Source organism: Rhipicephalus microplus, chromosome 1 (assembly GCF_043290135.1).
Source record: "Rhipicephalus microplus isolate Deutch F79 chromosome 1, USDA_Rmic, whole genome shotgun sequence".
Classification (NCBI taxonomy): Eukaryota; Metazoa; Arthropoda; class Arachnida; order Ixodida; family Ixodidae; genus Rhipicephalus; species Rhipicephalus microplus.
The window spans coordinates 285,301,562-285,312,741 of NC_134700.1; the positions used below are offsets into that span (position 1 = coordinate 285,301,562).

Sequence of the window (11,180 nt, forward strand, 5' to 3'; positions counted from 1 at the left end):
GAGCTGACGTTTCATCCTCATTACCCAGTCAGAACGCAGCTGTTTTAAAGGAAAATGATGCCTCTACCAGCAATGCAGGTGACGCTTGGCCTGAACTCCCAAAGATGCATGCGCCTGATGAGAGGCATCAGATTTTGACAGTGAGGGACACTTCATCAGTGCCTCATAACTTGACGGACGAAGGACAACTTATGGGCATGGTTAGCACCCTGGTCAGTGCTATGCGCGTGCTTCTGAGCAAGGCGCAGACACCGACAGTTCAAAGCGTGTTCAACTGCTTGGCACCATCACTCCAGTTCTCAGAAGCCTTCAGAAGTCTGCTGCCTCAGAACGCAAGCGGCACCATAATAGCTTCACCATTGGCAAGAGTTTCGGTGCATGAAACCACGCATACAAGTTAATGCAACGAATGTGCTCAACTGATTAAGACACGGATGTGACTCACCGTCTGTGGTGTTAAGCACGTAACTGCCATTTTCTCGACGGCATGAGTGACATTTCTCTCCTCTCTCTCTCTAACTTATTCACCTTAACTTCTACCCAGTGCCAGGTATCCTACCGGGCTCAGCCATGGTTAACCCTGCCTGCCTTTCTTTCATCCTTATTCTCTCTCTCTCTCTTGTGTGGTTCAGGCGTCTAGAATTCTTTCTCGTTTCGAGGTTACCGCCGTATAGGTGCAGCTGCGCTCCTTTCGTAGACGTTTCTAAGCTTTGCGAAAGCCCTTCGTACGTTTAAAATATCCTCTTAAAATCAGGGTTTATCGCCTAGTCGGAAATTTCACCGCATAGTCGAATACCGAATAGTCAGTTTAGCGAATAGTCAAAAACTTTACCGACGAACGTTTACGGCATTTTTTTTTATTTACCCGAAAACACGGAGTCCCATTTATAGCCGACGTGCGTTATAGCTAACCCGCAACGTGGCTGCTATTGGCATCTTCAAATGAGGAGGCCCATGCGATGTCCGGCAATAAATTCGCTCCGCTCTGACTTCATCGAGTTTGAATCACGAGTTATTGCACTCCGTGAAGGCGGACCATGGACCAGTGAAGTTGCGTATAGAATACAAATTTTATTTAGTTCGCGCATTAGTTTATTTATTCATGCATTTATTTAACGTGTCTTTAAATCGGTGTATACACCTTAATTTGCGTCGGTCAGAAGCATGGCGCGCAGGCCATTTATTTATTTATTTATTTATTTATTTATTTATTTATTTATTTATCTATTTTTTATGTATTTATTATTTTACTTTCGGGGACCAGCAGGGAGTAGTGGGTTTGGGAAATTTTCGGAGGCCTCTGCTAGAACTGCTCTGCTGAGCAAGTAATTGTTGACTGAGTAACTGTACGCGGATTAACGGTACGTTCATATTTGGAGGTCGCAGTCCAGTGAACCAGTTCATAAACTGCGTGTTTGAGCTGCCAACACCCTTTTATATATGTTTGTGCGCGTGTTTCTATCTGTTCGTGTCCGCGTTTATAAAATGCAAAGGTTTCGGGCAGTGGGAGGTTTCGAGCACTTCCCACCAACATCACCACACCTTTTCTACGCCACTCGATTCGCACCGATCTACGGCGTGTTCGGTCTGACCATAGCAGAGACTGTCGCGCCATCTTGCAGAAGACGAGAAAACTTGCTTCCTACGGCGACTGCTTGCAATCTCAAAGTCCATGCAACGCTGGGTCATCTTGTTTGCAAGTTGTGCCACTGGAGCGCAGATCCGTCGTATCCCTGACCGAAACATATCGATCGATCAGGTTTTCGAGCATTTTCCTATTCCTATAATGTGCGAGGTATCCCACTTATTGCCCATGCCTTTAACGGAGCTTCCGCTTCCTTTTCCGGCTCGGAACTGATATCTAATATGCATTTCAACTTTATTATTTCACATGACACGGTAATTTTTATTCGCGCAGTAAATGACAAGAACTAAGGCGGGCTCTTGTCAGGGTTGGTACCTGAGGCAAAAAAAAGGGGGGGGATTCTCCTCTAAGCTGTTCATTCTTAGTGAAATTCGTTTAAACAAATATTGTGACTGTGCAAATACTTGCGCTTTAATTTGTTGTACCAGTGATGGTCGCTTTTCTCTTGTTTTCCTCCTTTTACAGGTGCTATTTGCGAAATATTCAGCACCTGAGATCGATTCACTGAACAGCAGTTTCTTCCGCCACTTTGTGCAACACCCACTCGTGTTTAAAAAAAAAGTGTCTGAAAACCATGTTTAAAAAACAAAAGACCGCATTTTCTTGCATGACCAGACAGTCATATATTCGTCAGACCCTCTTACCCTATCACACTAATTTTGGCCTAACCAAGGCTAAGAGGCATACCAAAAATGCATGGACAAATCTCAACCTTTTTTTTTTTCGTAAAACACACTCTTAGCGGAAAAGGTCGGCATATAAACTAACTGAACGATTCGGCAGCCCACGTAGCTTGAAAATCTATGTTATGCGAAGAATGCGGAAGGAAGATGACTACATGTGTTGTCATTTTTCTTTTATTGAGCGAAACGTTACGAAATGGCGCGAAAGATATGTACAAATGCACGCACACACATAGTCAAAGAAACGCATGTTTTTTATTAGCAGTTGTTTACCGTTACGTAACGATGACAACAGCAACGTGGACATTAGGAACACCAGAAACGGAAAGCTGATATCAAGTACTGGTGCTTTCGCTGGTGCTCGCGAAGATGGCGGGAACATCCCAAGGGGGTGATTACGAGAGCACACAGACGTAGGTGACTAGATAGATAGATAGATAGATAGATAGATAGATAGATAGATAGATAGATAGATAGATAGATAGATAGATAGATAGATAGATAGATAGATAGATAGATAGATAGATAGATAGATAGATAGATAGATAGATAGATAGATAGATAGATAGATAGATAGATAGATAGATAGATAGATAGATAGATAGATAGATAGATAGATAAATAGATAGATAGATAGATAGATAGATAGATAGATAGATAGATAGATAGATAGATAGATAGATAGATAGATAGATAGATAGATAGATAGATAGATAGATAGATAGATAGATAGATAGATAGATAGATAGATAGATAGATAGATAGATAGATAGATAGATAGATAGATAGATAGATAGATAGATAGATAGATAGATAGATAGATAGATAGATAGATACGTGGTAGGAAATTACAGGCTAGATTACTACCTAGTTAGTAAGTGATTAGTGCTGACTCGAATGGTTTGTCCAACTTAGTAACCGTATCAACTTGGGTGGACTAGCCTATTAGAGGATTTTGTTGATATGAGTACGCGCATTGCTATACCAAGATGATTCTTTTACAAAAGTATATATTGGAATTACAAAACGAAGTGGCATTGTCCTCGTTCATAAATGAGTGGCTGCTGATTATTTCATTTAATTATCATGATAAGTGCTCATCACAGCAACATACATAGGGGCATCAAGGATTCACAAACGATAACACGCACGCAAACGTGCCCACGTAATATCAAGACTTCTATGTTGCCGATAATTACTCAAGTACAATTTGAAGGCTTTTTTTGCTCCTACTTCGAGATGGCACACCGTGTACTGGTGAAGAGCCATATAATTTAAAAAAATAATTTATATTTTATACATGTCACTGTGTACACTTATATTAGCTTATGTGGGCGTCATCACGCAGCACGAAACTTTTATTTCAAGGTAATCAATGAAATAAATATTTCTCTAAATTATCTCAAGACTCACACAATTATGGCAAAATATACGGCGGTATCTACCAAATAGCTGCCAACGTAGGTCGTTTAGCAGTTATCAAGTTAATAACACCAAGAAAATTGGCCTAATTTGTAGTGGCACAAGCTTTACTATAGCTGCTCAATATGCTAAATGGTCAGTGCCGTGACAAGTTGACTAGGAATATTCACAAATTCAAAGCTACTGCGTTAAACTTCTTTTCAGTGCTAAAACACACAAAATTCATGCGCCCCTTAGGAGTATAGTCAGTGAGCGAGTCACACTGCAACTTTTGCTTAGTAAGCATTTGCAGAAAACACTAAAGTGCGTTAAGGCTAAAGACCCCTTCAGAGGTAGAAATTCGTAAGACATAGTTGAATTCCTTTACGATATGAGGAGTCGAGTAACGTCTTACACGTATGTGTGTGTGATCTTTTTTATAATGTACTACATGATCAAGTTTTCGTTGCAGTGAAGTCTTGTACGCAAAAAAAGGGGCATCATACCCTTCGAAAGTGCCGCTGGTGTTGCGTTAGACAACTTTTTAACTTTATCGCAAGCCTACCAGAGTAGCACTTTCTTTTTCTTGAGAAAGTGCCCTCATTATTTCTTTGTTTTTTTTTAGAAACGTGGCGTTTGTATTGGCTTCTGTATTACGCCGCTGTTAGGCAATATTTGTTCATTTTGTGTTGATCGGCTGCCTTTAAGCAGGACAACACTATAAATATTGCGAATATGTTTATGTATATGGACGGCGTATTAATCCTTCTAGACAAGGCTACTTGAACCATTGCGATGATATTTAAATATCTTCAAATGTCACTGAAAGTTATTGGTATTCACTCAAGAATTGCCACTGCGGAACACCCCACAGTTGTCATACTTGAAAAAAAAAACATTTCATAACCGACAAACGTGTTGGCAATATTTTCCGCGTTCAACGGAAGAAGTGATGCCGCACGTTTATTGCCAATCGAATTAAATTTATCAAGCCCGGTATCGCTATGCTCTGTCCGGGGTCTCCTCTCGAAAAATTGTGTTCGCACGTGAGGCGGGCGCCATTTGACAATCATATCGAGTGACTTAAAGCTGCGAGCTTCACTGACTCGTTATTAACTGCAGTCTCCGAAACGCTTTTACGGAAAGCAACTGAAAATATGTACTACAGACGCCACATGGGATCTTGAAGGTACTGTAGCCGTAAGAGCTGCCGGTATTCTCTATATCCATAAGGTCTCCAATGACCTGAAAAAGGTCCGTCTGCCTCGGTTGAACAGTGCTCGGCCGCTAACGCAAATGTTGCGTGTTCGATCTCTGCCACGGCGGTCGCATTTCAATTGAGGCGAAATGGTTGAAGCCCGTGCGCTGTGCAATGCCAGAGCACGTTAAAAAACACCAGATGGTCAAAATTTCCGGAGCCCTTCACTCTCTCATAATCAATGCGTGATTTTGGGACGCAAAACGCCAGATATTATTGTTAACCTGAAAAAGGTTGCAAGCCGGCATGGGGTAACCATTGTCTTTTTCCTCCGCGTTAAGATTGCTCAGTTGTGGCAGACAACGTTTCGGGAGGGGGCTACTCTGCAGGGATGCGGCAAAATACTTCGTATACGGGACTTGTGACACAGGCGTGGTGTAAATCTTCTTTATTGTGGCTAATCGTACGTCGGGCTGATGGGGCGCTGAGTAATTGAACGAGCCAGGCAGCATGATCTAAATCTAACGAGAGATGGCTTAGGGCACTTGCGTATGCATTGTGAAGCCTGAGAGTGTCAACAAGGTGTTAAAGAGAAAGAAATTCAGATAATAGTCATATCAGACTGCACGTGAGTTGATGGAAACGTACCATATAAAAATTGGCAGATCCCACGTCATCCATTCACGTACTGTAATACCAAATTTGGTATATGTGACGCTACCGAAACGGCCGCGAACGCATGATGAGCGTGGTATGTGGTCATGTTGTTACATTACACGCATGTCATGATTTTCATGTTAGGGTCTGTCGCTTGTGTGCGCCATGCAATCATGCCATATTATACCAGTTTTGCAACATGCCATATGAACGAAACCACAGCAACGGCTGCAGGACCATGAAATGCAAATCATGACATACATGACATGCATACCATGATTTTTATTTTATGACTAAACAAATATGTACCTGATACAATGATGTTATGCCATACCAAGTTTGGTATTGATACCTATATTGAAACGGCCAGGAGAGCTAAAAGTCGTAGGCGGCTAGATAGATAGATAGATAGATAGATAGATAGATAGATAGATAGATAGATAGATAGATAGATAGATAGATAGATAGATAGATAGATAGATAGATAGATAGATAGATAGAAAGATAGATAGATAGATAGATAGATAGATAGATAGATAGATAGATAGATAGATAGATAGATAGATAGATAGATAGATAGATAGATAGATAGATAGATAGATAGATAGATAGATAGATAGATAGATAGATAGATAGATAGATAGATAGATAGATAGATAGATAGATAGATAGATAGATAGATAGATAGATAGATAGATAGATAGATAGATAGATAGATAGATAGATAGATAGATAGATAGATAGATAGATAGATAGATAGATAGATAGATAGATAGATAGATAGATAGATAGATAGATAGATAGATAGATAGATAGATAGATAGATAGATAGATAGATAGATAGATAGATAGATAGATAGATAGATAGATAGATGCGCGAAAAGTGGCCGAAGTTCGCTAAGAAATGCTTCGCAATTAAAACGAAAAGAACAAGTATCCGCCATTGTCTGTTGCCTTGTACGTATCGGAAAAGAGATTGTTTGTTCACTGGATAGCCGAGGTTGCCATGATACTGCGCATGCCTATTGTCTATTTGTTTCTGTATAACACCCTCAACAATTCACTTGAAAGTCTCACTCGTAGTGTCTTCGTGTTCCTACCTTTTTGTGGGTGCTCTAATTCGCAGCTAAATTACTTATTTAAGTAATTACTAATTAGGACAGCTAATAGTCTTGCTAAAAGGCATTGTCTTCTCATGACCCTGGACATTAAATAATTACGTCAGAGGTCGAATACTTATAGGCAGGATTTACCCCCCTTCCCTTTTTTTTTATTTACCGCTGCCCCTGCCACAGTGCGCACGCTTATGGAAGGGCTTAAGCAGGTGAGAGTTTTCTTCTCACGTTTTTCTACTTACCCAAACAGGTATTTGTACAGAGCACGTAGTAAACAATGCTTGTCACCCTTAGCATGTATTTACCATTTGGATATCTCTTTTTTTATTCATTTCTCTCTTTTTTGGGGTAAGAAAGGGCTGCTGAATGGTTTCGGCATTGGCCCATTGCCGCCGAGAAATGGTGCATGGCGAAACCACCGGCGTCTAATCATCCACAGTGAATGGAACCCTGCGAGTACTTCTACACGTCGCTTAGCAAACGACCGGTGTGCGCTTTGCCTATTACGGCTCTAGTTCCGCCTCAATAAACCGTCGCCTATACCATCGACGAGCTGACGGGCAGCTTACACATATCTATGACACATTTTTTTTCTTTTTATCGCGCTAATGACAGGGCTTGAACAACGTCCCCATTGCACCGACCAGAATGGTGGTATGGTAGGTTGGCACGACGTTCGAGGGTCTGTGATCAATAACAAATACGATGTCTTCAGAAGGAAGCAAGGGTGCTGGCGCCAGGCTCATTCGCCGAAAGTGAAAGTAAAAACTTCTAAGCAATATGATGGAGGCGGAAATATTGGGGGCCCGTGTGCTCAGATTTGAGTGCACGTTAAAGAACCCCAGGTGGTCTAAATTTCTGGAGCCCTCCACTACGGCGTCTCTCATAATCAAATGGTGGTTTTGGGACGTTAAACCCCACAAATCAAATCAATGGTCAAAATTTCCCGAGTCCTCCACTACGGCGTCTCTCATAATCATAAGGTGATTTTGGGACGTCAGCCCCCACATATCAATCTATCTAAGCAGTATCAATTTTGTGCTTTTATAAGTATTACACCGGTCCAAATAAAAATAAAATACAGTGAATTCGAAAGGACAGGCAACAATAGATGTTTTTTCTTCATGCTCTGTCAGCAGATTGTTCCGAAAAATAATATTTCCCGGAAGTGGTGCCAGTCTGTAACATTTCCCGGAAATGACGCCTGTCTGTTACTACTTTGGGTGTGTCGAAAACCGCCTAATTCGTATTGATGAAGGGCAGTGGTATATTAGGGTTGGTGGGGGGTGGGGGGTGAAGGTGCCTTTTTTGCTACACAAATGTTTTAATGTTGCATGTGTATATACGGGCACACAAATAACACGCGCGAACGAACATACATAAAGTATTTGGTTGACCCCCCCCCCCCCCCCTCCATCTTATTGAAAAAAAAATTGCTCGACTTCTGGTCGAGCACCACGGTGCTAAAGAAACACGTGAGTTCTTTGAGACAGATCCGAAAATATTCTTTAATCACAGCATTTCGAGCTGTAAGCGTGGTCAAGGTTAAGCTACTGACAATTTAAAGCTGTTGCAAACGCTTGTCGAAACTGTCAGAGAGGCATCAACCATGACAAGCCACGGTTCTGTGCAATCGCCGACAGATGAGAACACATAAATTTGCTTTATTTGCGAAGCGCTTGCCATCCCCTCAAAACACCTCCTGTGATGTTTTTATGTGTTATAACTTAATTCATTTAGTACACAAGTGTAAATGTACGACGTACCTTTTAATGTGCGATGAATTGTATTAGAATTTGTGGCTCAATTTCCATAGGCGTTACTGCATAAGTAACCTTTTATTATTACCGCTGACACTGTTTATGGTAATGAATAAATGACAGTTGAAATGTTTAGCTTTCTTTGAATGCACTTTACGAGGGACGCCTATAGAAATGTGAGAGTGAAAACATTCCAACACGAAATGAAAACAAGACACTCACGCACAGACATCCAGCATTATAACAAGCTACACCACAAAAATCAGTATTTATTATTATCGCTCAAGCATCAGCTGCTAAGCGAGCAACATAACAGAAAGCTGAGATGAACGACGCATCGTCAACAATCCGCTACATAACGTGAAACATGTGATATACGTTCTAGGATAATCATTGTCGTCATCGTTATCGTCACCTGTCTATCTTATGTCAGTTCCAGCACGGTGCTTCTCAATGACAACTTCCATTGAACCTTCTATCCCGCTTCGTCCTCCATTTCGTCGTGTTCAGCATCGTGTGCAAGAGGCAGCTCTGGCATCGCCGGTGCTCCCTTGTGATCGGGTGCCTTGAGCGGGCTCCACCGCGTGCGACACGAGACGGTGCTTCTCTTCGAAGCCGAGGAACACGTCAGGTGACGCCAGACGCCGCGCGCTCCACACACGGCGGATCCCGAGCCTCCGTTGAACGCCAAGTAGATGTACGGGTTGAGGGCGCTGTTGGATGCCGAGATGACGCCGAACACCGCAGTCGCGTGTGGTCCGAGCGACACGCGGGGAGCGAAGGCCAGCAGTATTTCTTGCACCATGTACGGAAGATTCGTCACCAAGAAGGCCAGGGATATGATGGCCGCCATCTTGAGCGTCCGCACGCGCGCTTTAGGCAGCGTGCTGCGGTCTGGATGGCAGCCAGGAGAACTAGCGAAGTGCTGAGCGCGCAGCGATGGCGGCGGGGCCATGGCGGCCACTTTCCACAAGCGAAATAGCACACTCGCGTAAAGCCCCACCAGTGCCACTAGTGGTAGGACAAACACGAGAATGAAGATGAAGGCCATGTAGATCTGCCGCACAGCGTTGTAGTCCCGGTACACGTAGAAGATCGAGGCGCAGTAGTGTTTGCCCCGAACTGCGACGAGACGGAACGCGAACAGGTTTGGCACGGATGGTATTAGAGAGAGCAGCCAACAGGTTGCGGCCACCAGCCGAGGTTTGGGTGCCGGCGTCAATGGACTGCAGATGGCGAAGTGGCGATCTACGGCGATGCCCACCAGCATGTAGGTGGACGAGACGAGCGCGTACGTCTGCAGCACCTTGAACATGCGGCAAGGAATCTCGCCGGCCACCCACACGCGTCCCACAATCTCCCAGAGGAGCTGCGAGTTCATTGTGATCAGAGTGACCAAAAGGTCGGCAAAGGTCAGGTTGAGAAACAGGACTTGCGTCTTGATCAACCGCCGACGTCGGGACGTCAGAAGCCGGTAGCAGACGAACGAATTGCCGACGAGAGACAGTACGAGCATGGCACCGATGACGGCGATTCTCAGGGTGCTCGCATACTGAGGACCCAACACGGCGTCTTCTGTGGTATCGTTTGACGCCGTCGTCTCATTCTCGTGTTGGACGGCCGAGGACGAAGCGATATCGAATATCCCGGCGGAAACAGCGCTGCCGCTGAGCCAGCGTTTGTCTCTTTTTATGCCTCGTTGAAGACGGCCTCCGAGACATTGAGACAAGTGGTCTTCGAATTTAGGTCCCGCAAATTCGAGAGCCGCCGTTGTGGAAGTTTTTGTATAGGCCCGTTTGCAGCCTTCAAATAGATGTCTAAGTACTGTCCTCAAGTGTGCTTAGTGGTGGCTTTCAAGTGCAATGCGCTCTTTGCAGCAAGTGTAAACGTTCTGTGCTACAACTGCCATAATATCATAGGTGTCGTGGCTGGTTTTCGTCGAATCCACAAGTCTGAAAAAAATTCAGCGTCTTAGATTTGCCTGGTCTTGTGGACTCTCCGAGCAGCAAGCCTCTTCGTTATTTCTCGAGCTGGATCATTTAGAATCTGCAATAAAAAACGAATCACAACTTATTGACCTCAACGTCTTAGAGATTCACACGTACACTGTTTCTTTATTAATATATAGTACATTTTATACCATGCCAAATGACCACATTTTTAATCAGATGTTATTTCTGAAAATTTTCTGACATCGCACTGTAATGTATTATCAAATTGTTCTCAAGACCGAATATTTCAATCAAGGTAAACTAAATTTTGCTACATTTTCTTCTTTTGGGACCCCACATATTATTAAACTTTATACTATCGCGAAAATCAACACATCATCAATGAGATCATTTTTTGTAGAAGATGCTGCCATTCGAATGTAATCTCACGTCTTAACGTTTCCAACACTGGACAATTATCTACCCATACCTTCAGCGTTCACTTATAGTGAACATTTATTTGGCAAATCCTCAATTAGTAAGAGTATCTACCTTCTCATTAGTTTTTTCATATTTAAAGGGAATGCAACGCCTTCAAGAAGCCAACATGCGCCCTCTCAGGTAAATTAGTAAAGCAAAAGATGCCACACGAGGTACTCCGTATCAAAGACGTCAATATTATTTCTTCTACTTTTTCCGACAAAGTAATCCAGTGCTCTCTGTAAGCTGGACATCTCATTCTGACAAATTTGATAAGTTCATCTACATTCTCCAAGAAAAAACAAAGCGC

At 42.9% G+C, this 11,180-nt stretch overlaps 1 protein-coding gene across 1 annotated transcript in view; it reads right to left on the bottom strand.

Moving 5' to 3' along the window:
- Positions 1-8,708: 8,708 nt before the first annotated feature.
- LOC119160141 (gonadotropin-releasing hormone receptor) overlaps positions 8,709-11,180 on the bottom strand; it is an 8,750-nt gene continuing 6,278 nt past the window's right edge. The window contains exon 2 of the mRNA XM_037412852.2: positions 8,709-10,505. Coding sequence (XP_037268749.2) covers positions 8,935-9,975 — 1,041 coding nt within the window. The 5' untranslated portion in view covers positions 9,976-10,505 and the 3' untranslated portion in view covers positions 8,709-8,934. The remainder of the gene's footprint in view (positions 10,506-11,180) is intronic.